The sequence below is a fragment of the Ochlerotatus camptorhynchus genome, unplaced genomic scaffold (genome assembly GCF_037179485.1).
Source record: "Ochlerotatus camptorhynchus isolate MF236.1 unplaced genomic scaffold, CSIRO-AGI_Acam_v1.1 ptg000055l, whole genome shotgun sequence".
In the NCBI taxonomy this organism is placed as follows: domain Eukaryota; kingdom Metazoa; phylum Arthropoda; class Insecta; order Diptera; family Culicidae; genus Ochlerotatus; species Ochlerotatus camptorhynchus.
This window is the reverse complement of record NW_027040545.1, coordinates 3,373,650-3,400,985: the sequence shown is the minus strand read 5'-3', so window position 1 is coordinate 3,400,985 and position 27,336 is coordinate 3,373,650. Positions and strand designations below refer to the sequence as shown.

Here is a 27,336-nt window from a genome sequence, read left to right as displayed (position 1 = left end):
TACTTCAATTCCAAAAACAAATCTCAGCGAAGTACGAAAGTCTAAGATTTTGCAGAACTCCATGGAACTTGGAAATAGATAGATCTGAAGTACTTCAGAAAAGTTCGTAGGCCTTAAGAGAAGTCTGTAGAACTTTAGGGCGTTCGTACATTTAAAAAAAAATTGCTAAACTTCAGCAAAACTCACGAAACTTCTGGGAAGTTCGTCGATCTTTAGAAGTATTTACACAACTTCAGAGAAATTTAAATATTTTCAGATAATTTGTAGAGCTTTGAGGAATTTAAAAGAATTTCAGATAAATCTGCCGAACTTAATGGAAGTCCAAGAAACCACAAAGAAATGTATAGAACTTTAGAGAAGATCTACTGAAAAATCTGTTGAATTTTATTGAGGTTCTTGGATTTTAAGTGAAATTTACAGAACTTCTGGGAAGTTCGCTGATCTTTATAGATATTTGCACCACTTCAGAAAAATTAGTAGATCTTCAGCTAACTTCCGGGAAGCTACAAAATTTCTAGATATTTTTTTTTATACTTAAGGGAATTGCTTAGATGTTCAGAGATATTTGCAGATATTAATTGAATCATGATAATCTACAGAGAAAATTATGTAACTTTCGAGAAATTCGTAGATTATTAGACATTTAGTGAACATCAGAGATAATTGTTGATATTTAAGGATCCTAAATCTGCATGGAATCAGGAACTTTGTAAATTTTTAGAGAAATATGTAGATCTTCGAAAGAACACACAGGACTTCTAAGAAATCTGCAGATCTTCAGGAAAGTTTGTTGATCTTCAAAGATTTTTTTTACCAGAGAACAGAAGTAAAACTTCAGAGACGTCCGAAGATTTCAGAGAAATATGCAGAATTGAGATCTTAACAGAAATTTTCAGAACTCAAAGATTTATGTAGATCTATAGAGAACTTTTCCCACTAGCTTGTCGAATGTTGCTATCAACATCCTGGCGAAGTTTTGAAATCCATTTTCGTCTTAATATCGCAGTTCTTGAAGGACAAGATGAGCCAGATCCCTGCCGGTGTTCCTCCTGAGCAACCATTTCCTACTCCACGAAGTTCACCTTCTCCTTCTCATTTTATTTAAAGTAATAAAAGCAAATACGCCTGCCAAAGCTAGAGCAATTTTCCGGGAATGCATTATGGAAGCATTTACTTTTGATTCAGGATACAATTTTGTTTTGAAATCTAAATTGACAATTCTTTTGACATGTGCAAGCAGTGTGAACACCAGCAAACAGGGGGGCTCGACAAAGTGTGTCGAAAGTAAAATCGAGCAGATTTTTCATTATGGCGGCGGTCAAAATCAGACCAAGAAATCATATAGTCTAAATGGACCTCACGTTCAAAAGCCTGCTTGCACATCGGTGCTAGGGTGTACCGTGAAGACTACCGCTTTCATTGTGTCCAGACAATTGTGGCACAGTTTGAATGTATTTGTTTGGCAATTTAAAGCCATTTTGAAAATTTTGGGCTTACAACATCTGTATTCAGTATTGGTGGGTAGCGAATTTATAATATTTTTCATAGTAAGCCGGAATAGAAAAAAAAAGTTTGAGAACCGCTGCTCTATCTCATATGTTAGTTAGGGATGGGGTGTGGGGGCTTACTACAAACACGCCCTTCCCCCCCACTCATCAATGGAAGTAAAGCTGAAATAACTTCGGTGTTTCTCATCTTGTCAAGTTGGCTATGATGTGTTTTTCGAAAATATTTGCTCAATCTAATAGGCGTATTTGGAAATGCGGGGGATACTTACTGTACCCTCTTCACCCCATGACTTATATTAATGTTGAATAAAGCTGCAAATAATTTCGGAGTTTCCCATCTTCTCGGGATGGTATGTTGGGATGGGTTAATCAAAAATATTTGCTCAATCTCATATGAGGCGTTTAAAAGTGAGTACCCCCTCCCCTCACTACTCTGTGGAGTAGCAACCTCCCCCCTCCAACTTTTTATATTTATTAGGGAGAACCTCCCCCCCTCCAACTAACAAATTAAGCTAGAGCTATTGTTTTTGAATAATTAATCTGAACATACCAAATCGATAAGATAAGAAATTCCGAAATTATTTAATTATGAAATCTGATTTTCATTGCTACACCGACAGTGTTGGCAGAAAAAGTGATTTTTGGCATTTGCACATTCTAGCACCGACGTGCATGGTCAATGTTATTGGGCACATCGTCCCTAAATTTTACACAGTTGTTTGGGACCCCAAATGGAACCAAAAAACAAAATAAAACATACAACACTTAGCCCTCCGGGTCTCGGATCGGAATTCGGTTTTCCAAGCGATATGTGTACCCTTTTTTGTAAAAGGGTAAAGCAATGTTAATAGGTTAAACATTTTCGCGAAGTTGTCTGAAGTTTGGTTTTGATAAAAATATCCTCAATTTTGATACGATCTCAGTATGCCTGGCATGTTGCATATCTCAATGCATTATTATGCATACCACCACAACATTAAAACCCTCTTTCGTTCTATACTCATCCCATCTACCGCGCAGTCGAGCACATGTCTCTATAGGTTTGTTCCTTTACCTTCTACTTTGACTTCGCTTCTGCAGGAAAAGCAGAGAAGCTACAAAATGTATACAGAATCTAATGTCCGGTAACAGAATGTATAAATAAAACAATGTGCTTCTCATATAGGTACTTGGCAAGAACAGCTTGCTGTGTTCACACCTTTTTCAACCAGATATCGTTCCTATACCTACGCCTACTATCACCTACATACACCTACACTAAAAACTTCATCATCCGACCATTCATCAGTTCGGCTTCAATTCGATGAGCTGTAAACGATCGTAGCCCAGTATTTACGCTAATCAGTTTGACTCAGAGAACTCAGACGACAATCAGTCAGCATTGTAGTAGCTAGCGATAATCTACACCTCGGGAAGCTTCGGAAGTGTGTTTTCATTCCCAAATGAGTTTATCCGGTATACCTACTGTTGGTGCTGGTGGTGGTGGTGTTGTTCACTATCGTTTCTCGTCTCCCCTGGCCATTTTCGTGATAATTTACTGTCAATTAGTGTGCGCGCTACACGACCTTCTCAGTCAGATACCAGAAGAGCCTTGAAAACAGTCAGAACCAATCGGCGGGTACCACGCGACAAATGATACGAATTCGGCTGCCGTCTGTTGTCTGTTTTCTCTGGATGAGGGGGTGAGTTTATTTCGACTGACGGTTTCATCTTTCGCCGTCTTCGTTGGTTGATGATGGATTGGGTCGGCGGTGGCAGTGAATGGCATTCTATTCAGCGGAAATTGATTGAGTGGTTTCGTGTGCTGGAATTGAAAGGTGTCTTCGGTTATTTTCATGGAGGTTGCACTGGATCGTTAGATGTCATATCGGGAAAAATCATTGCACCGAACAAAGAGTTTCGATTGAGTGTGATAATAGATATCCTAAATACAAAAATGTTAATGAGTTGAGTTCTTGGAGTTTTACGTTTCCTAATTACTAATTGCGTGTTTATCGAGGCTCTGAAAAAGGTGAGGAAGCGGAAGTCTGCTATCAGTATAGTCGCGTCGCAGTGGTGCCCAACCTATCCCACATAGTGGATCATATCAATAATAATAATAATAATGCTGCGGGCAGCAAATTAAAAGCACCATGAATAGTAGATTTCGAATGATGAAGTCTTGAGGAAAGGTGATGGGCATGACGCACGTCATTTTTTGAAGGCATGAGTTTTGTGATTAATCCCCCGTAAAAGGGAGATGAGAAATCCACTCGAAAAATAGAGGCAAAGGGCGGGTTGTGCTTAGTAGGCAGCAAAAGAGCTTTCAAGTGGTGCTAATTTTGTTTGTCTGCAACCGTCTTCTGGAGAATTGTGTTTCATTTTAAATGTCCTTGAGTCATAAGACAATACAATTCAACGATTAGATAAAGCTAAATAACTAATATGATCATAGTAGGTCAAGTTTGTATGACTGGTCACAACCTATGCTCCCCAATATTTCCCAAATTTGTTGAGTATTCGAAGTCTTCATTGTAAACCTGGTTAGCTCATTAAATTAGCTTCTCAGTGAAGGTTTTGTATTGTAATGTTGCTGCTATTGCAATTTAGATGGAACTAACTTACATTACACCGGAGGAATCAGCCCGTGAATTAACTTTTAGTTAAGCGTATTATCCGGAATAATTTTCTCGCGGAGCTGGGTCTCAAAATGTGCCTAAGGCATAACAAATAGAATGGGATTAAAAACAAGTGTTTCATATGTAAAATGCAGGATGACCAGTGAACCGGGAAAACCGAAACAAAGTGAGATATTCCCGTGAATTTAGATGACGAATCTGGAAAAATATACCTCGTCTTCTCTTTGAAAACAATAAGATTTCATTGCGCTTGGAATGTACTAGATTTTCAGGATCCAATCACTTTGAATAATTATTAAGATAATTTTAGAATGTTTTTCCAAAACAAATTTGAATAGATTTTAGAATGAATTCTAAAGATGACTTCAAGGTATTTCGGAGAACATTTTCTAAGGAGCTTTAAGAAAATCTCTAAGTGAGTTTTTACTTGAACTCTCAAGCGTGAAGAGGATTCCAGGATTCGTAAAAAATACCAAACGAAGCAAATTTTGATGGTACAATTCCAAAATAATTCTACGAAGATCTATAAGGAAATTCCGAAGATAATTCCAAGCGCAATTCCAATAGAATTTCTAGAGATTTTTAATGAAAATTCCATACAATTTCCAGAAGAATTTAGAGGAGAACTACAAGTTAATTCTGAGCAAAATTTGAAGACGATTCTCGGCGGGAGAATTCCTCCTACCCGATGGTGTTCGTTTTGCTCACAAAACCAAATGGGTCCTTTTCAATTATTGGTCGAGAATCTGAGCTAAATTGCATGGAAATTCTATGGAGAATTTCAAGCAAATTTAAAAAAAAATTGAGCTCCGGTGAATTCTTAGAAATAGTTCTAAGGATTCGATTCTAAGGATGAATTTTAAGAATTTTGGAGTGTTCTACAGAGAATTTCTGCACTGTTATAAAAAAAAATGCACGGGACCTCCAGAGAGAATTTTAAATTTATTTTAGAAGAATTCTGCGAAAGCAAATGCATAAGAACAAGCAAATAAACAATCATACAAAAATTGTGAAGACTTCGAACGCGTGGCAGATCCAATTTCAAGATTCAGTAAAGGTGCTGCTGTCTTAGAAATGATCCATATGCTGGTAAAAATGCTGGCACAAGTGTACTAGCACCGTGCAAAAAAGAAGCCAGCATAATTTAAACAGAGCATCAGCGTCTACCAGCATGAGATTTCAGGAGCAACTGAATTTCGTACTAGTTGGTTAGTACACTAGCGCTAGCAAATCCGCACAGATGTAAACACCCCATTAGCAAGCCTTTTTTGTAGATTTATATAGAGATGGTTGCAGTTTCCTTCACACATCGCTATCAAATATTTATCAATATTATTTCATGAAAAAATGTCCAGAAAGCACTAATATATATCTGAGGAAAGTAATAGCTGATGAGGTTGTATTGCCAAAAACGGATAAGAACTGCACCTGGATCTTTAAAGACTTTCATGAAGAAATTCAGTACTTTCGATCTTTTATCAATTGAACCAGTACTTCCCGAAACAGTTCCAAACTTAACTGAAGTGATTCAGTACTTTCCGAAGTGATTCGGAATTTTCTGAAATTACTATACTATCTGAAGTGATTCTAAACTATTCTTAAATACTTTGACTAATATGTTTAGTATTACTTCTGCGTGAAGTCAACGATTTACATAGTTGAAGATGCTAATTTCAAATAACAGACTAAAGTTGTCCTAGCTCGCTATCTACTATCTATATGCAATTTTCACACTGCCGTATTCTAACGGAACTATCAACTCTATACTTTCATCTCCTCCATCTATCGTATAAAAATTACCACTTTAGTTTGTTATTTGAAATTAGCATCTTCAACTATATTCTTAAATGATTCAGTTCTTTCCGAAATGATTCAGTACTTACGGAAGTGATGACATACTTTTTTGGAATTATTCAATGCTTTTCAAAGTGATTCCAAAATTTCTAAAGCGATTCAGTGCCTTCCGAAGTGATTCCGAAGTTTTCTGAAAAGGTTAAGGACTTTCTGATATGATTTTTTTTTTCTGATATGATGCAGTACTTGCAGAAGTGATTCAGTACTTGCAGAAGTGATTTCAAACTTTTATGAACTGATTAAGTACTTTCCGGAGTAATTACGTAATTGTATGAAGTGATTCACTACCTTCCGAAGTGATTACGTACTTTTCTGAAGTTATTCAGTACTTTCTGAAGTGATTCCAAACTCTTCACAATGATGTAGTACTTACGGAAGTGACAACAAACTTTTTTTGAATAATTCAATACTTTCCAAAGTGATTCTAAAATTTCTAAAGTAATTCAGTACTTTCCGAAGTGATTCCGAAGTTTTCTGAAGTGATTCAGAATTTTCTGAAGTGATTTAAATCTTTTCTCAAGTGATTCACTTCTATTCTTGCGGAAGTAATTTCAAACTCTTTAAAAAAATCCAATCTTTTCCGAAGTGGTTCAGTTCCTTCTGAAGTGACTCCGACCATTTCCTAAAAGATTAAGTACTTTCAGAAGTGATTCTAATTTTTTCTGAATCGATTCAACACTTGCCGAAGTGAATCAAAACTCTTCTGAAGTGAATCAGTGCTTTTCGAAATGATTGAAATCTTTTCTAAAGTGATTCAGTACTTGAAGTGATTCACTTTTCTTAAGTAATTCAGTACTTTCCTGGAGTTATTCAGTATTTTTGTTAATGAGCCTGAACACTTCTGAAGTGATTTAGTACATTCCGAAGTGGTTCAGAACTTTCCTGAAGTGATTCAGTACTTTCCAAAGTGGGTTTAAACTTTATTGAATTGGGTCTAGTTGCTGGTCTTCCAACAGAGAATGAATGTGAGCGTCACTTCGTAGCCAACGTATTTCGCAACGAAAAGGGTCGATATCAAGTTCGTCTTCCAGTGAAAGAAGAACTCCTGCTTCGTCTTCAGAACAACAAACACAACGCAGAGCGTCGGTTCCTCGCTCTCGAGCGGAAACTGAACGCGAACCCCACACTACGTGCTCAATACGAAGAGTTCATCAACGAATATTTGCGTTTGAGCCATATGCGGGAGATACCACAGGAAGAATTGGCAGCAGAAAACGACGATGTTCCGCAGTTCTACATACAGCATCACGCCATTCTTCGCCCTGACAGCACGACCACGAAGCTCCGCATTGTTTTTGATGCTTCCTGCAAGAGCTGCTCCGGATTATCGTTGAATGACGTCTTTTTGAATGGTCCAACTATCCACAACACGATCAACGCAATCGTTCTCCGTTTTTGGATGCCAGCTTTCGTCATCATGGGCGATCTCTGCAAAAATATATCGCCAAATTTTCGAGCATCCTCTCGACCAACGACTTCTACGGATTTACTGGCGAAAGAACAGCGCGGAGTCGAGTCACACTGAGTTTGATTCCGAAGCTCCTGTCAAGGCTCTTGGGCTTCTGTGGGAGCCGGTAACAGATTCGCTCCTCTACAAGATGCAATATACGAAGCGAATCATTCTGACACAGACATCCAGTTGTTTCGATCCTCTAGGACTGCTTGGTCCAGCCGTCGTGAAGGCCAAAATCATCCTCCAAATGCTATGGAAGCTGAACTAAAACTGGGATCATCCACTGCCTAGGGCATTCGCAACCGAATGGGAAGAGTACCAGAGTCACTTCAGCCGATTGCAAACTTTTTGATTTCCTCGGCATGTTCAGTCGTTGCGGCGCCCTTCCGTTGTTGAAATTCACGGGTTCACCGATGCATCGGAGCACGCCTACGGAGCGTGCCTGTATCTACGAACGATCGCAGCGGATGGATACGTCACCATTCGGTTTTTGGCAGCTAAATCACGAGTCGCTCCACTAAACAACAAATCCATAGCACGAACTATGTGCAGCGCTGCTTTTACCCCGGTTGCTTCTTTCCGTCTGCACCAGCATTGGAATCAAGGAAAGCATATTTCTGTGGACCGATTCCACAATCGTGCTTCACTGGATGTCGGAAAGTCCATCCACCTGGCATACGTTTGTGGCGAACCGTGTCGCTGAAATTCAGGAGTTAACAATCAACTGCACCTGGAACCTGTGCCCGGCGAAGAAAATTCCGCTGATATCATCTCACGGGGCATGGATGTGAGTCAACTTTTGGACGATTCACTTTGGTGGAATGGACCACTGTGGCTCGCTGCTCCTAACCTCCTTTGGCCTCTACCACCAGAAGATCTCGGCCGATTGAAGGAAAAGGATCTTGAAGCTTAAAAGGGAATAGCTCCCTCTATCACGGAATCGCAAGTATGCGATATCATAACTCGTTTTTCGTCATTTCCCTTATTCCTACGGATTGGTGCCTTGCAGACCGGCGCAATCAGCCAACCATTCCTCCTGCGAAAACCTATCAGTACGGTCCGATCACCGTAGAAGAGCAAAATCAAACCAACAGGAACACTTCCCGTCCAAAATTGTCGCTTTCAGGCCGAAAGAACCATCCCGCACTCGTCAAAGCTACGCTACCTCAATCCGGATCTCCGTGCTGGTCTTTTTCAATTTGGTTGGCGACTCGAACACGCCGGAGTCGCTAGTGACGGGAAAAACCCTTTCGTACTACCGTATAAGCATCCGCTAACCTGGTTAATTGCTGATTCTTTCCACCGGCAGCAGCTGCATTGTGACCGGCAACTCTTGCTGGCAGTCATGCGTCAAAAATTCTGGCCGTTGAGCGGCCTGAACCTCGTTCGAGATGTAGTACATTCGTGTGTCACATGCGTGAAGGCACGGCCACGCAATCTCGTGCAGCTGATGGGGTCGCTGCCAGCGGTTCGTGTCACACAGTCCTTCGCCTTTGAAAACGTTCGAGTCGACTTTGCTGGCCCATTCTATCTCCAACGACCAAGCCCTCGATCCACACCGACAAAAAGTTACGTGGCTGTTTTCGTCCGCACAGTAGCATCGCATCTGGAGCTGGTGAGCGAGCTAACGACGGCAGCCTTCGTCGCTTCATAGCTAGGAGGGGTCGGCCACAGCACATATATTGCGACAATGCGACTAATTTTGTGGGCGCTAGACGGGAACTTCGCGATCTGTTTCGCTCGCAAGGGCATCGCCATGCCGTTTCCAACGAGACCACCTCCCAATCGATCCAGTTCCATTGCATCCCGGCCAAATACCTAATTTTGGCGGGCTATCGGAAGCCTGTGTCAAGTCGATGAAACATCATCTACGACGAGTCATTGGAAACGCTTTCTTGCCACGTTGAAAGCTGCTTCAACTCCAGGCACATTACATGGCTTTCCAGTGACCCAAATGATCTGCAAGCCCTAACACCAGGGCATTTCTTAATTGGTCGGCCTCTGGATGCCTTGCCGAACTCCGATTACACCAGCCTTCCTGAGAATCGTCCACGCTTGTAGGAACGAGCTCAACGCCACACGCAGCACTTCTGGCAAAGGTGGCACCGTGTGTACCTTATAACCCTACAACAACGGTACAAGTGGTCATCCGTAACCCGCAACCTGGCTGTCGGGTCGATGCTCATGATCCAGGAAGAGTCCCTCCCAGTCCTGAAATGGTCCCTGGGGCGAGTGGTAGACATTCATCCGGTCGCAGATGGAATGGTGCGCGTAGCCTCTGTCAGGTTGCCATTAGGAACCGTGACGAAACGCGCCATTTCCAGCGCTCCGTTGCTCAGTGGCCGTTAATGTCAAATTCTTAATTCTAAATTTGTTTAAATAACATTGCTTAAAAGAAAACTTACAACTAGATGCATGCACTTACAATAAAATTTATAGTAAAATCTTACTCTTAAAGTAAATTATATATATAATATCCTTTTCGCACCACCCTAATACCTGTAAATCGATGTAGGCCTATGACATCTGGACGTACATACGTTGCTATCGGTCGTACAATATCGTTCTGAAAACTAAGTGCTGAAGACGTTTATTCGGTGGAAGAAAGACTTGGTCCGTTTGCCTTCTCTTGGTACCCACAAGATTACCGTGTCGGCGGAGTCGCGATTTTCCTGCGAGTGTCCGGGAGTTTCTTCAGTTTTCGTTTCGAACACTCCTTTTAAAATAAAATGTTACGTTAATGCACCGATTTATGATCTTCGACCGGTGGTAGATTTCTTTTTGGTTGTAGGTTTTGAGAAAATACGATATTTGAGATTTTCAACCACCATTAAAAATAAAGAGCTGCAGGATATATAGCACGATTGACATAACCTCAAAACATCCTAAACAACTCCAGTGTCCGGTAGCCCGTTCCAATTTCGGAGAGATGTTAAACTAGAATAAATTCCTCGTCGAACGCTTCAGGAACTGTGGAAATTTGAATTTTGACAAAATTTTGCTTGTCTTCTTTATTTTGATTAAATTTTTTAGAAAATTCCTCTACAAGAGATATCAAAACTTTTAAAATGAATTCCTCCATTGAATACGCGCTATCAATCTCTTAATCAATTCAGCACGTTGCATTTCCTGCTCGCTTTAAATATTTCACAGGCATCCTCTATCGGGTGTTGGAATATGGGATTATATGTGAATCAGCTTGTCGCCAATCGCTGAAATCCACTAGTGCAACTCACAATGTAGGGCTATATATATACAATTGTATATGTATTATTGTTTGCTGGTTGGTGTGACATCATCCCCACCGCATCGCTTTTGCGAGGTTTTGATGATTAAACGGTCTGGAAAGATAGTGGCAGCAGCACTATCCCGACCCGACACTAGTCACTCATTCGTCCGTCCGTTCGCTCTCTCGGAAGGGGTCGAAGGCACAGGCTATTTATAATCACACTGCTCCGTTTGCACCTTACCAAATCGTAACGTGATAGGTAAGATGGGACGATTTGGCTTGGCATTTCCCACATCAGGTCTGACCTATGGCCTGGCCGCCACCACCGCCGGCATTCGCCCCTGCCTTCCGAGAAGCATCCTGTGATGAATAATCGATATTTACAATTTTAAAGTCTCATTATTCACTTGGTTCTTATGCTATCTCTTCTCTGTGTGATCCTTCTGGACTGGAATCTCATTTTAGACGATAACCTTTCGACTTGAACCTGAGCCGCTGCAGGAAGGAAGCAAGGAACGCGGAGAACGGAGGTTCACCTATATTCTTCAATCCTCAGCGGGAGAGCACGGCGGAGAATGCTGCTCAGTTTCGCCGCCAATTTGAACTCGTTCATTAGTCGCAACCGAACAACGGCAGTAGCAGAATTGGAACGGAGGTTCTGCTTTAGCAAAACCACATTACAGGAACTAGACCATACACAACCCCAACAGCATTGCCAACGCGCTGCATCCAATCATTATCGTTGGCACCTGTAAACGAAAAAAAAAAGCAGAAGAAGAAGCAGAGAATGTGCCGAGCGAGTTAGAGCGTCCGGTGTAGTGATAAGCGTGCGATAAGAGCGTCGTCGATCGCGCTTGATAACGTGACTCAGCGGCGACAACAATCAACGACGGTGGTCGAAACAGTGCAAACCTAATACAAAAACAGCCGTAGAACTCCAAACACGCGGAAACCCCCAGCGGACGCTGGTCCCCGAGTGGACTTCGATCGGCCATCGAAAGAGCGCCTCTCTACTTATTCTTTTCGGACCAGGTTATCAGTCAGCAACGGCAGTCGTAGCGATGCCCGCGTGCAGTGGACTAATGTAAGATTTCTGAATGAATTAAACCCCCAATCATTTTGGTATTGATAAGGCCTAATCTAATGGAATTTGCTGTATTTTTTTTCTTTCACCGGAATTGTGCCGATGTTTTGGTTGACGTGACGTGCGTGGTGACAGTGAGGTGATCAAATATCCAAGGGCCCTGTTCCGGACGGTGTTTGTGATAGTGAACAACATCTATTGCGTCCCAACGTATCTGATATGGATGTTCCTGTTGTTACCGTTGAAGAAGATTCACGAAAGCTGCTACTACAAAATTGAAGGGATCATATTTCACTGGCTGCTGGCGAATGTGTCCATGTGGTCCACGACGGCCGGATATGAGTGTAAGTATTGTGAGAGTGAAATACTAGGTGGTTGTTAGCTTTGACATAAATTGCTATGATTTTAGTGGTCGAGATGGGCGATGATATCAGTCCGGCGATGGACGAGCGAACGCTGGTGATAGCCAACCACCAGAGCACTTCGGATGTGCCGCTGCTGATGGCGGCGTTCAATGTGAAGAAGGGTGTACTACCGAACATCATGTGGATCATGGATCGGATGTTCAAGTATACCAACTTTGGAGCGGTCAGTTTACTTCATCAAGATTTCTTTATTGCATCGGTGAGTAGCAAAAAAAAAGAAACTTTCTGCAATGTTGCATCGTCATCCATGCCAAAAAAAAGTCGTATAAGCATCATTTAAATAATGGAATGGATTGAGTGGAGGAATGATTTAAAACATATGCTCAAATCCTAGCTATTACCGCTCTACCGTGCAAGCTCCATATGTTAAACAGAGCCTAATGTTGGACAGTTTGATATTTAATAAATCGGTTCCAACATTTCATTAGGGCGAAACTGTTTTTGTAAACAATGTCTTCAACCGCCGATTACTCGCAAATAAAAGCTAACTCAAGTTAGCACGGTATATTCTGTCCATAAAAGCATAACAGTCCCATATGGACTTTTATTAAAAACGAGTTATCCAGTAGCGTCGATTTCAAACTACCTGATGATGGTCACAATACCTGGTACACAACTTTCGATCTGATTTTTGGCGTCCAATTTCCACCTGAGTTTCTTCAACAAAGGTTGAAGCGACCCACAATTTTGAGTAGATCCATGCACACTAGGTGCTCCTCACAGCTATTCTGAAGATCATCAACTAGTCAACAATTCAAATCACATTTCCCAGTTATTATCTCAAACACCAGGTTGCTCAGAAATTATTCCAAAGCCAGGGGATCTCAGGATATTTGTTCAGGACTTCAGCTTGATCAGGCAGCGCTCTGAAGATTATCAACTGTACAATAATTAACATGAAGATCTTCAACTGCACAACCATTCAAATCACACCTCTCAGGTATATTTCAAGATACCAGGTTGTTCATAAATTATTCAAAGACCTCCAGGTGATCAGACATCTCCAAAAAGTCCTCAAACTATATGTTCAAGACTTCAGCTTGATCAAGTATCATTCTGAAGATCTTAAACTTTTTTAATGTCATTACAGGATCAGAAGTCAGTAAAAGCCTTTCGAACACATATTCAATATTAGTAAGACGGATAAATTTTCTAGAATGATGCTCTCGGAATTTACGGATGCTTTTATTGCGTCGCTCTTGAGCCTCTTCCGACACCATTCCGATTGGAATTTCGGAAGGGCTTATTATTGTTGATCCATGTAAAAGAATTCTGTGCACGGAAGGTGAAAGGGGGTAGTACGGATAGTACTGTAAGAAACAGCTTTCGAGTTTCTTTATCGTAGACCTCGAATGCTCCTACGTAGATTACCAACTTAGATGACCGGGCACTAAGGAGTGTTGAAAAACGCCGAACGATGTTCTCTGTAATAGAAGCCGTTTTTGCTAGGTCTATAAAAAATTGACGGGCAGTATTGCCATCGTTTGTATTACCTAATAACAAAAATGTCTAATAAGCTAAATGTATTGAATTTTAAAGTTGGAATACGTTACCTCCAGATGGTATGGGTTCACTGATTCTCAGCTCAATCTTTTTGAATTCTTGTTTGATTGCTTTCTGTCGTTCTCCCAATATTTCGTTTCCCTTATTCATCCGCCACTTTTTTAAGGGTATCCTGTAACAATTCCATGCTTCTAATTTGGAAATGTAAAATAGGAATGGTTTCAATTTTTTCGAGTCATCAGAAATAGGTGCATTGCTGTGGTTACTTAGTGCTTTGCCTGATGCTCCGCAAATATTACATGCCTGCGATCTTGTGTCTGTAATCCCGAGCAAAGTCTGAGATTTAAATTGAAATCTAAATTTGATGTTGTGATTTCGCTGATAATGATTACTCAGGTTGCTGTCGTTTTGGTTAGTATCAGTTCTGAAGAAGCATGTATAGGAATGCCATTGAATGTGAATTCGGTTGTTTTCAAATTTTTGATTTGCATCATTATTTCTTCGACCTCTCGTTTAGTTACATCTTTGGTTTCTTTTTTTAAAAATAAGTTTAATGGGGCGGCACAAATTGATGGATGAAGGACAGTTGTTGTTCCAAACTATTTATCGACGATGGGTGAAAATATATGCGCAATGGCACTAAGCAAATTAAAAAAAAATATGAGAGTCATTATAGGAAGTGACATCTTTGTCGAGCTCTTCAAAAAAGATCATTTTATATTGTTAGTGGTTACTTGAATCGTCACATCCCCATTTCATAATAACAGAAAAGTACCCCTGTTCTGAAATATATGGGCAAATCGATTTACCTACAGTCATGAATAGACGTTCTATGGTGTGATCAATTAAATTTTGTAGTGGAATTTCTGCGCATGATGGTCGAATAGTAATATCTAAAAATGTATAAACCTCTATACTATTATATAAATGAAAACTTATTTCTACTGACCAAGTGGATAATAAGTGTTCTTATTTTCGGAAACTTCGTTATACGACGGATAAATATTGTATACTTTATTGAGCGACATATTTCGTATGTTCTGGTATTGCTGTTTTGTTAAATCATTTTCACACAAAAACCGCAAAGCTTCGCCTAATGATAAACAATTCGTTTTATCGTTAAGATCTGATTTCACTAGATTTTTAATCTCCGTTGCCTTTTCTGGAAAAGTTGAAAGGTGTTCGATAATCCAGGCTACATAACGATTCGCTGCAGATCTTAACATTGATATTGTTGCTGAAATCAATTCGTATTTTGTATATGAATCTCGCAAATGCTTTGATTTACTAGTCTTGAATCTTTTGCAACTAACACAAAATGATTTCTGGGATCGTCCTACAGGTCGTTTTGCAGTTCAGTTATTTCCTTTGGAAATTTCAAGAGTTGAAACCAATCAGTCAGAATTTTTTTGGAACAAGAACAAGGCAGCTTTTTTTCCGGTTGTATTTAGCGTATTGTTTGTCCAATTTTGCTTTCACAAATTGTAGTGACTGAAGTGATGACTTTTCATTCACTGCATTATCTGTAATGCTATGTTTTTTCTTGACATACGATGCCACCTCATCGATCGGAATTTTCTTAAAAAATAAGTCCAAAACCTCTCGTATTACATTGCTGCAGGTTGTCATTTTTAATGTTAGTTGAATAAGTTTAGCAGTATTTAAAGAACTTACCTTTGGCCATTGCGATTCACCGAAAATAACAACTATACAAAAAGAATTAGCAATAAATTATAAACCATAAAGAAAACTGTGCTCGCGTGTTCTTTATCAACCCAGTTAATCTAATCAAAACAAACTCAAACGCATATACATGGAGCGTCCGATTAAGTGTGTGCATTCTTAGATCACATTTTCTGATTCATATCATCGCCATAATGTCAAAGATAATAAAACAAATATTCTATATAAACTTCTCTGAATGCTCATGTATTAGTGAAACATTAACAGGCCGCTCTAAGTATATGTGTAAGAAACGATATATTTCCCGTACTTACTTAGTATGCTAAAAAATAGAATTGTTCTGGAAAAGATTGGATTGGCCTGTAACGATCGAAGAAAAATGATTATTTAAAATGAACGTGAATTTCGGAAAATTTTACAAAACTTCGTATAATGCAGTTATTTGAGGATTAACAGTTTTTACGTCCTCGACAACTTTTCATAAAACTTTACGTTCTACAACTTTGCCGTTGTAGTAAACCTCTCTAGCATGCAAAATAAAAAAGTTGAGATCGCTGCGCCATCTTTGCTGCAAAAAACTTGAACTATTTCAATGCATAAAATTGAAGTCCCAACTAAGACAAGAAACTTTGCTCAAGACGACAACTCAATTGGATGCAATCCTAGAGTGTTATTATTTTTTCCTACTAGATTTCATTTCTAGCCCACTGTGCATTGGTTGCATTTTTGTGGTGCTGCAATGACGATCAGTGGCGTTTCCTTAACCTCAATCTACCTGTGCAACAACACTCAAAACATAAACAATTGTCAAAATATTGCTTGCAATGAATAGATATCGAGTAAACTAGAAGATTAAGTTATTTTTCAACCGATTCGAGTATGAATATGGCATTAAACCTGGTTTTGAAAGGTGGTGCACAAGTAAAAAGTGAGGTTACGGGACGCCACTGACGATGACATGTCGTATTGCATCACAATGGGATGAAACGTTTAAGTTCAAAACGGTTTAACACTAGTGTGATTTAAATATTCTTCTCATTCTAACTGAACATCCACTAGTTTTTATTAAAAAAGTTTGCTAATGTATTGTACAGACAGCACCCAATAATACATAATTCAGGGTGACCACTTAACCAGGAACACCGGGAAATTAACCAGGAATCGAATACAATAAAGAAATTCGGGAATTTTATTAGAACCATAAAATATTTTTTTTAATATGCAGGGTGACCACTGAACCGGCAGAAGCGGGAATCGAAAGCAACCGGGAAATATCCGGGGTTTTGATTGAAGCCTTACAATATGTTTTTGCACATATATTAATCTAATTATGTTAATAAACATTCTAAGTTCGATATCTCGAATATATATCTAAAATTTTTGAATACTTCATCATGCGAGGAAATTTTACATTTCCATAGGGTAATTTACAAATGGTTGCACACTTCACATTGTTTACTGTACAGGATTTATCCATAACCATGACGTTTACCGATAATGGTGACATGCTAATCAGTGATTAATTGGTGAATGATAAAACATGTGTTTTAGATACTCAGTAAAGAGTGAGTCGATAATTATTAGATTGATTGGTAAATCGGCTATAGTTATCGAAATGAAAATAAACTTTTACAGTAGATCAGTATATGTATTTATTTCAGCTTACATACGTCAGTTAAATTTTGCGATGAGTGTGAGTAAAATGCCCGACATTTGCGATTGACGCCTTTGGTTCGCGTGTAAAGGGCCTTAGAAAGTTTTTTTTTTACAAATGCTTTTGTTCCGTAATCAAATGTTATGCCTGATATGGTCGTAATCTAATACACAGTGGATCACAATACGAGCCTAATACCCCGTTCACATTACAGCCTATGTCACGTGGTATGGGCTGTCTTGCAGTGAGCACTCATACATAGGATTTCCAGTGAAAACTAGATGTATGAGTGCTCTTTGCAGGATAGCGTATGTCGCGTGGTGTACGCTGTAGTGTGAACGGGGTATAAAAGCTGCAGTGACCTAGTGAGCACCTGGGACGGGACTAGCCAATCGGGTAGCGATTTCGAGCCAATTTTCTGTCAAATCCGAGCCAGTTGCTGATTGGTAGAATTGACAGTGGCAATCGTGGAATAAAAAGGACAGAGGGATCACATCAATCTGACTGGCAGTGATGCCGGAATCAATGTTGACGTCAATGGCGTTGTTAATTGTTTATATTTTTGAAAGTAAAGTTGGAAAATAGGGTCCACGGTGTGCTTTAAGCAATGGATATTCTAGTTTGTTTATGGTTATTTTTATTGTGTTAAGCAAAAATGATGTACAAGGTGCTAAACGGCGGTAGAAACTCCGAATCAAATTCAAATAGAAAAATCATTCTGCAATCCTGGCATCATTGGTCAACTCCGTCAAACACCATGCACTAATTTTCGACGGGCATTCTTCAAAAACATTAAGAAGAGTGAGAAGCTGGATTGTCAAGTCCCGTCCCGGTCCCTCAGGTTTGGCGTAGTGGAAAAGGCTCCTACACTTAGAAAAATCTATCGTCAAAACAAATATATTTAAGGTAAATTTAAACATAAACTCAGTTTGTTCTGGCCACAAAAATAAACTAGGTTCATTTAAAACGTATTCTATGTTAGAAGTCATGTGATATCGGTGTATAAAATAAATATAATCAGTGCTGTAGTTGAGGTTAGTCGCGGGTAGTCGACGTCTAACTAGCTTGATTGTTGGTACTACATTTGATCCCGAACCAGGACGCCACCACCCACAGACCACCTTTAATTGATTCCGAAAAATAGCTGGAATTTAGATGCCCTGTCGACATATACTTTTTCAAAATAATTTTGCTTTATTGCGCATGCAAATATCTTCTAAAATAATTTAAAAATACGAGTGGTTGTTTAAAAAGTGAACAACATGTTTAAAATAAACAATTTATTTGTGTTTCCATAGTTGTCAAATAATACAAAAATATTCACGTTTATTTTCAAAACAAATATTTTTATAATAAACGTAGCATTATATTCAGTACTGTCGTCGTAGAATCAACCGGTGAATACTCGTGTTTATTTCAGTTACCGTGGGACGTGATTTGTGATTAGATTTCAAATTGTATCATTATTTATGTACGGTCCTTATATTTTAAATGACGTTTCACATTCATCTAGTGATGGCCGATTTTCATTCGAATAATCGATTAATCGATTAACGAACCGAAAAATAAAATATTTGTAATCGGTTATATCATGCCGATAAAAGCATTAACATCTCCAGAGGATCATCACCGATCGTTTCAAACGTGCTGCACTCCCATTGGTGGAAAAATGGCAGCACAGCGAACAAAAAAAATCGATTAGTTGTTAATCGAGTAATTAAAAAATGGGACATCTCTGATTTTGGTGTGATTGTTTTGATAAAAATGAGCGCAAAATTTCATCTCTACCGAAGGGGCAGCAAAACCACAAAATTACCTTGAATACGGGGGATATTCATTGGATGAAAGGGACCGTGAAAGAGGACACTAAAATAGAAAGTTTTTCTTCCGACAGTTTCATCTTAGTATTCATCTTTGGTAGAATTTGAGCTTGGTAGTCGTAGAAGTAATATAAGGGCGCACCAACTAAACAAGTTAAGAAATATTGGTTTCCGATCAAAGCTAGTTAGACGTCGACTACCCGCGACTAACCTCAACTACAGCACTGATTATATTTATTTTATACACCGATATCACATGACTTCTAACATAGAATACGTTTTAAATGAACCTAGTTTATTTTTGTGGCCAGAACAAACTGAGTTTATGTTTAAATTTACCTTAAATATATTTGTTTTGACGATAGATTTTTCTAAGTGTAGGAGCCTTTTCCACTACGCCAAACCTGAGGGAGTCCCAGGTGAGCACCATAGCTCGAGTCGTCTGTTAGTATTGTGTATCGCATGGAGAGCCCAACCGAGATGCTAGCCTATTAAGACTGCAGTTGGTCAACTCTCGAAAAAAAAAACTCTATATCTGAGCTTTCAATGTCTTCTGCAAACTCACCTTTTCAATGTATTTTTTTTTGCATCAAAGAGTGCGTGATTTTTTTGCAGACAAAATCAACTGGATGAATTAGAAAGAATGGGTCCAAGTAAACATAACATAAAAAGAAACAAATAGACAGTGAGCATTAGACCTGTTCATTTTAAACGAAATGTTCGGAATGTAACGGGTCAACCGTGATTACTGTTCGTCATGTTAATTTGTACTTCTGTGTAAATTTTCAGCAAAATCGGTGATGATTTTGAGGTGCTTCAAGTTAATTTTATGTTTTTAAGGTAATTTACGGCTTACAATATTTGTATCTCGAGACTGAAATAACGAAAACTGCTGTAACAACTTTCATAGCAAAGTTTAATGTGTTATCTACCAACTTTGTGACCAAAGGTTGACTATTAGAAGTGATTTTATTGAAGTTTGACTTAGTAGACTGTCTTGTGAATTTTAGCTAAACGGCCTCTTTTCTGATTTTTATCTCTCAATCTATGAAATATACACGAAAACTATGTTGGAACGAAACTTTTAGAACAATATGAGGAACATTATGCCGTACACTACACATTTTTATATCATATGGGTGGAAAATTCGTAGAACAAATACTTTAAAATTCTTCACTTTTTAAGATATCTTCGAGCATGAAACTAAGTCAAACTTCAATAAAATCACTTCGAATAGTCAACCTTTGGTTACAAAGTTGATACATGACACATTAAACTTTGCTATGAAAGTTGTTACAGCAGTTTTCGTTATTTCAGTCTCGAGATACAAATATTGTAAGCCGTAAATTACCTTAAAAACATAAAATTAACTTGAAGCACCTCAAAATCATCACTGATTTTGCTGAAAATTTACACAGAAGTACAAATTAACATGACGAACAGTAATCACGGTTGACCCGTTACATTCCGAACACTTCGTTTAAAATGAACAGGTCTAGTGAGCATACATAAGGGCATAACCGCGATGATCGATTCTCTTCGTCGATTTTCTCTTTTGTTAATAACTCGCTAGAATTAACATTTCTCGGTGCGTTTGCTGTTGCTTTTGACAGCCAATACAACCTGTTACAACCAACCCCCTGCAATGCGATCCAGTTCTTGAAACTGCCGAAAACATCAGAAGCGCTGGTGATCCATAACATATGTAAGCTCCAACCATGTAACATTAAATGCGGCAAGGGTGCAACAAATGTAATGCCTTCAAAACCATTCTTACTTTCCCGCAATGGACAATTAAAAAATGATTTAGTTGTTTTCGAATTGACGAGCACAATTTGCTTGAATCATGCTTTCCTATAACGTTATCTAGAAAACTCTATCTATTTTCCGCAACGCGGCGCGATATGTACCAAGCTTAATCAGTTTCTATTGTATGCACTCCGCAAGTTAGGTTGGACTGTATTTCCTCTGCCATCTTACACAGCTCGGTGTATGCTCATAAATATCCAAACATTAAAAAAGTGTCGTGAATTTGCTATGATTTCTTTCGTAAGCGATATCGTATCACATCGAATTGATTCAATAGAACTATTGTCATCCTTAAATTTATACACACCATCTAGGCATTTACGAAATAGAAATATATTTGCTACAAATCGTCATCGTACGAATTATGCCAAATTTGGACCCTTGAACCAAATGATGGATACATATAATAAGCACTGCGATAACATTGACTTTACAATGACAAAAACCAAATTAAAGCAATATTTTAATTCGTCGCATAACGTCAACTAGAAGTAATGTTTTAACTTGTTCTTAAGACATATTATAAAAAATATAAACAAAGACAAAATTGTAAAAATAGCACTTAAGACAACAATTGTAAAACGGTCTACACTGATTGAAATAAATAAATAAATAATCATAGAGGAAGATGAGGAGCTGTCAAATTAGCACCAGAGCACTAAAGAGACTGAATTGGGTAAAGAGGTGACATCTTATCCATTTGATAGGTCCTCTGCACGATTGGAATAACTTTTCCTATGACTTTGACAGATAATCGATTGTTCAAATTTTGACATGTCGTCTCTTAATAAATCCAGCCTCTTTACAGAGCACAAGAGAAATTTGGTTTTTCAAATATGGACCAACAGGTCTGTGTCATAAAAAGGGAGAAATTTGGCTTCACTTGAGTTGTTCGTAGATGACAGGCGTTGCAGTCCTGTGGTTACAACTCTGCATTGAACAAATTCTAGGAAATTATTTCGCTTAGCTGTAGCAATGCAAAGATAAAATCGATGAAGAGAATCGATCATCACCCTTATGCATGCTCACTAAAATAAATAAAGCCCAAGATTGAAAGGGTGTTTAGCAAAATGTGAGGACATATTTTTGGGATAATCAAATACAATTTTGTTTATCATTTTTTTAATCTGAATTAGTAAGAATTCAATGATAATATTTGATTCATGATTACCGTCAAGCAATCCCATGATTTCAGGCGTGCCAAACCCTTAAAGACTTAATAATTGTGTTTTTGAATTTCACGGAATCATGACAATTTTTCAATCTTTAAATTTACTAAATTCTTTCGTATCAAATTATCTCAGGATGCTGTGCAGAACACCTTCCAGAAAATTCTTGAAATTCACTGTTAATTCATCTTCGCATCCTTAATAATTCCAGCAAGAATTTGTTTAATATCTCTCCATTGCTTTTCTTTAGAAACCGCCTGCAATATTCCTGGGAAATCTTGTGATATGTCATTTAGAATTTGGAAAATTTCGTTGGATTTCACCTGAGAACTCAGAATGTTCCTAAAATTCGTCTCAAAAAGGCCTTAGGAGGATATCATTAACGTGAAATCCTCTTGAAATTATCTTTAATCTTCCCCTGGAAATTTCTTCAGAATCACTTGAATACTTGAAAGTTACAATAAGAGGTTGTAAAGTATGTGTTTGGCACATAAAATCTATGATTTTCGATTTTAGACGGGTCGCAATTTACGATTTTATGATTCGGGAGTGTTCAGTCTGAGTGAACGCTCACGAATCATAAATTCGTTGATTGTGACTTTTTGAACGCGAATTGACAGGTTTTATGTGCCAAACACATTATTTTAAACCTTTTCTTGTAATTTACAGGTTCCGTGATCTGGAGGTAAATTGCACGTAGAAAATTTTCGGTGATAGATATCGACAAAAGTCTGGATAGAATTTCATCAAGAGACTGCATTTTAAGCAAGGAAAATGACACATCTTCATCCACAAATTGTGCATACATATCCATGAAAAAAAAATCCAGGAAAATTTCCCATTTATTCCTTTGCACCCCTATCAATGTTTTTTCCAAGATATGCTGGACATCCCTGTCTATTTCGGTCTATTTTGTTCATTTCGCTCGCATGCCAACGCAGCTCTATTTTTCGAAATATAATTCATCCCCAGAAGGCAAGTTCCCCCTGATTAAACAAAATATGTTCTGTAATTTCCACTGAAAATACACTTCATACACAGATTTTAGTATCTGATTAGGATTTAGGGAACCTAAATTTAATAAGAACAATTTCTAGAAACTTACAAGAAAGTCATTTGAGAGGTTGATCAATTTCACCCCATGTAATCATGCAGAACAATAGATACCTCATAGCTACTGACTTTTATACCAATAGGTTGTCAGTTTCGTTCCAAGTTGAAATTTATTTCTGTATTTACATTATGTAAATTTGCCCCTGAATTACGGTTACGTGAGATTTCAAATATAGTGTGAATATAGAACCTGGACGGACACGAGCCTACCCAGGGGAGGACGAGCTGACGAGTGCAACGGGAAGGACAGTAGGTGTATAGGGGGTTAAACACTGTCCAGACTGGAGAGTTATAACATGTTATAACGGTTGTCAAATAATTGCAACACAGAAACCACCATCAAGATTGCGCTATAACATGTTACAACTCTGTAGTCTGAACGTACTATTAGACCCTAGATAATCCAACTTAGCGGTTGGTACAGCCTATACACTGAACAATTACAATTACAATTACAAATTTTTTTTGAGTGTGTGGATTGTTCCATTGTGATGTTATCGTGTATCGGCTTTCGGCTGATTTCTTCACCTCCGCTTAAGCCTTAAACCAGGTTTAACCATGAGAGTAAAGAATAAATCGGCCCTTAATCTAAATAAGGGACGACTGAAGACGCATTCAATAATAACTATGCCATTTTTCTGCCATCAGGGCAAATCAAACCGAGACAAATCACTGTTGGAACTGAAAACGCATCTCAAGAAATCATACATTCCACGCGAGAGAAAGTGGATGGTGCTGTTTCCGGAGGGAGGCTTTCTGCGCAAGCGGAAAGAAGTTAGCCAAAGGTTAGCTAGCGTGTGATTTTCGGTTTTGAAGAATTATCGTTCTAATGATTTCGATAAACCGTCCAGATTTGCAGAGAAAAACAACCTACCAGTATTAAACAACGTCACGGTACCGCGGGTTGGTGCTATGAAGGCGATCATGGATGTACTCGGTTCACCGGAGTCGCCCTGTCGAGACGAGGAGAAGATGATGAACAGCACGATAGCAACAGTAATGGATGAATTCAATCATAGTATGATGGATGGAACGATCAACGTAGATCAGCAGCAACCAAAGCAGAACGATGTCACCATCAACAGCAGTAGCACTATAATCAATAGCGAAGCAATAAGTACCGATGACTGTGGTGAGTATCCAAATACTATTCTACCCATAATCGCATATAAGTCCCATCTTTGCTTGATTTCCTATCCATATGGGACTGATATGCGATTATGGGCAGTATTGGACGGCAGTCTTATTATAGGTCTTAACGTTTCGAGTATGCGTTTTGCAGATAGTTTTAAGGATTCACCACTCACCAAGTTGAACGGCAAGCTAAACCACTGTTTAGAGTACATTCTGGACATTACCATCGGGTATCCCAATGGGAAGCCACTAGATTTACCAAATATCATGCACGGCCTTAGGAATCCGTGTCAGACTTATTTATTCTATAGGTTATACCGTAGTTCAGAGGTGGGTTATCTGTCAGATTATCTACTTTGGGCAGTGCTTATCTATTTCCGAACTCTAGGTTCCCCGGGATAGTGAATCTCTTACCCAGTGGCTGTACGACCGGTTCATCGAGAAGGAGAAACTGCTCGAAGAATTTTACCGCACCGGGGTGTTCCCCTGCGGATCGTCGTCCATGTTGCCGACCGTGATACAGCAGGATCTGCTCCGTTTCCTCCTCATCCATCTATTCTTCATTACCTCTACCTACGTCCATTACCAGTTGATACTGATGCTTATCAATTACTCGAATGTCATGTACGTATATTTGCTGAGCGATAGCTAAGCTCAGTCGTCGTTCGTCCGGTTGAGAGTGAGTGAGACATTAACAAGCACATTAACAAAGACTAAGACAGGTTTAGGATTTACGATCATGCAGAACGAACGCACGATTCCAAGTTTTCAGGAGTGCTCAAGAATGGCACAAACATAGAAATAGCACCCGATCAGAAGCAGCAAGTAATCTTATGAAATGATGGCGTGGAAACTAAGTCAAACACAAACAAAAACTGTAACAGCATTCAAAAGCGGCAGCAAATTATTCAAACTAAATAGTTCGTATTATCCTGTTTTTGGATCCCTTAGAACCTTTCTTTTAAGTCAGTATGGAAGCGAACTAACCAATTAGAGGAGATAGTTTTCCAATTTGTGTAAATTACATGTATATGTGTGACACCAACAATCCTTTTTACAAATGCTGACAAACACAACAACATACACAAGTATTCAGAAAATAGAAAATGGTTGGAACGCTTCAGACAAGTCGAATAAAGCAGAAATCTAAATGATATATATATATATACAAATAATGAAACACACAAAAAAAAATAAACAATGCATTACACAAAACTGAACAGAACATGAAACAATTGAATTATAGATGGTTGCTAGTTTGTAAGATGCAGACAAGAGCAAGAAAGCAGTTTTACAAGTCACGCCTCCCAAATGTGCTGTATGCAAAACAGGGTTCAAACGCTGAGGTACTACTTTATTTTCGTAGTTTTAAACTAATTTAAACCGTCGTCGGTGTACGTGTAAATAATATATATATATATAATATATTTTAGAAATCCTTTGATTTGATAACTACAATCAGAAAATCGGATCGATTTAAAGCAGTCTGAAACGTGGAGAACGACTCTCTTACCAAGTGAACTCGTTTTTATTTTTTTGTGAGAGTGTGAGCTTTAGTTTATGTACGAGCGTGTGTACGGTTGGAATGATGTTTTCCCTCTAAGGTCTAGTGATTACTTTTCGCACATTGCTGGAGTAAATGTAGCACAAATTGTAAGAAAAAACACAAAACAATACAAGCAAGATTGTACGCAATTACCAGTGCAGCAGCAGCAGCAGCAGAAGTTACAGTACGTGTTTTTTGCCAATCCAGGATTTGATTTCCCTTTAAAATGTAAGAGGATTTTTATTCTTTTCTTCCTCTTAGGGCAGTTGATTGAAAAGCGATTACTACACATACCAATTTGAAATAATGTTCCTTTTTCCCGTTTTGCTTTTTAAAAGTGAGAAATATTATTGGAAGAATAAAATGTCATTTCATTGTAGTGTTTAGTCGTGGTTTATAACAAATTTTGTAATTGTGAAATCCATTACCTCAATTCACTATAACCTTTTTTTATTCTCGAAAGTATGGAATCAATCAATGATGATGACAATTTTTACTTGTATGTTACAAGAACACGTTTGACCCATAAATTCTATCAATTTCGCTTCTAGAGAGACACAATCAGCGATTGTGATCGGTGAGTACTCTGAGTTATTACTGGAATTAACATTGTTTATCTTTTGAAGCCACCTTCCCGCTGTCAACGACAGCTATCATTGCTATCTTATTGAAGGCCTGTAATATTCACCATATCGGTTCGCTAATCGATAGATGCATACGAAATGTAATTAATATCGTGTTTTATTGTACGTGTCATCTACTTAACATCTAAAATCTTCTCCTTTAGATGATCAAAGCCAAAATCACCTATCTTCGAACCAGCCAAACGCGATCCGAATTCCAGAGCATCCTGCAATGGCTTTCGTTGATTCAATTGAAAGATGCACCCCGCACAAAATGTATCCCCTGCACCTAGACTGTCCTTTATCATTTCCGGCGGATAGACACCACAACTGTACAATTGATCGTTCTCATCCAATGCACTGACGCCGGTTCCACCCCATGGACATATTACGGTGTAGCTGTAATTCATTCAATATTGTATCAATAAACATTCGAGGATGCAATCCCCTAACTGACCTTCCAGGATAGGATTTCTTCAGCCCGTTTACTGCTTTCTGCGAAGTGTTGACACCCAGGAATCGAGCAAAATCTTTTCCCAGAAATATGACATCCACATTCGCTATCAACAGTAGATTCGAATCACGTGGCTTTTCCAAATCAACCGAAATGGTAATCCTGCGGGAGGTGTCATTTTCGTCATTCCACGCTTTGATGCGGTTGATCATTAATGCTATCTCCGGCGCACTTCGTCTACCCTGTGTGAAAATTAGAAATGCGAATTTGTTATGGTTCTAGAAAAAATAACGACCAACCTCGAAATGGATCCAACTGTAGCTCTGAAGATCACATTTTTCGAAATCTTCCAGACTCAACTCCGGTAGATTGGGATTTGAATGGACAATGGTCCGACTTCCGGTCGTTGCACTCAGCCAAACAGTGGACAGTGGTATCTCACAGCCTTGGTGGAAGACGCAATTTCCAATCTCAATACCTCGCCGTTCCAGGTCTCGGATGGCAAAACCGAAATGTTCGGAATCGCTGAACGTGGCCAACAGTTCACATCGGGCACCGAGCAGAGCCAGCACGGTGCAATTGTTGGATGCATTTCCTCCCCGCTGCCAACGGCTGCGCGTAGAGCTGGAAATTTAAGGATCGTTTTGAAAATTCTG

General features: G+C 38.8%; 1 protein-coding gene across 2 annotated transcripts in view; it reads left to right on the top strand.

Moving 5' to 3' along the window:
- LOC135717406 (acyl-CoA:lysophosphatidylglycerol acyltransferase 1-like) overlaps positions 1-25,982 on the top strand; it is a 34,698-nt gene extending 8,716 nt beyond the window's left edge. For both annotated transcript variants that reach the window (XM_065239485.1, XM_065239484.1), the window contains exons 2-8: positions 11,128-11,746; positions 11,882-12,090; positions 12,156-12,370; positions 23,572-23,708; positions 23,775-24,055; positions 24,206-24,387; positions 24,446-25,982. In XM_065239485.1, the coding sequence (XP_065095557.1) occupies positions 11,724-11,746; positions 11,882-12,090; positions 12,156-12,370; positions 23,572-23,708; positions 23,775-24,055; positions 24,206-24,387; positions 24,446-24,709 (1,311 nt within the window). In that variant the 5' untranslated portion in view covers positions 11,128-11,723 and the 3' untranslated portion in view covers positions 24,710-25,982. The remainder of the gene's footprint in view (positions 1-11,127; positions 11,747-11,881; positions 12,091-12,155; positions 12,371-23,571; positions 23,709-23,774; positions 24,056-24,205; positions 24,388-24,445) is intronic.
- The last annotated feature ends 1,354 nt before the right edge of the window (positions 25,983-27,336 follow it).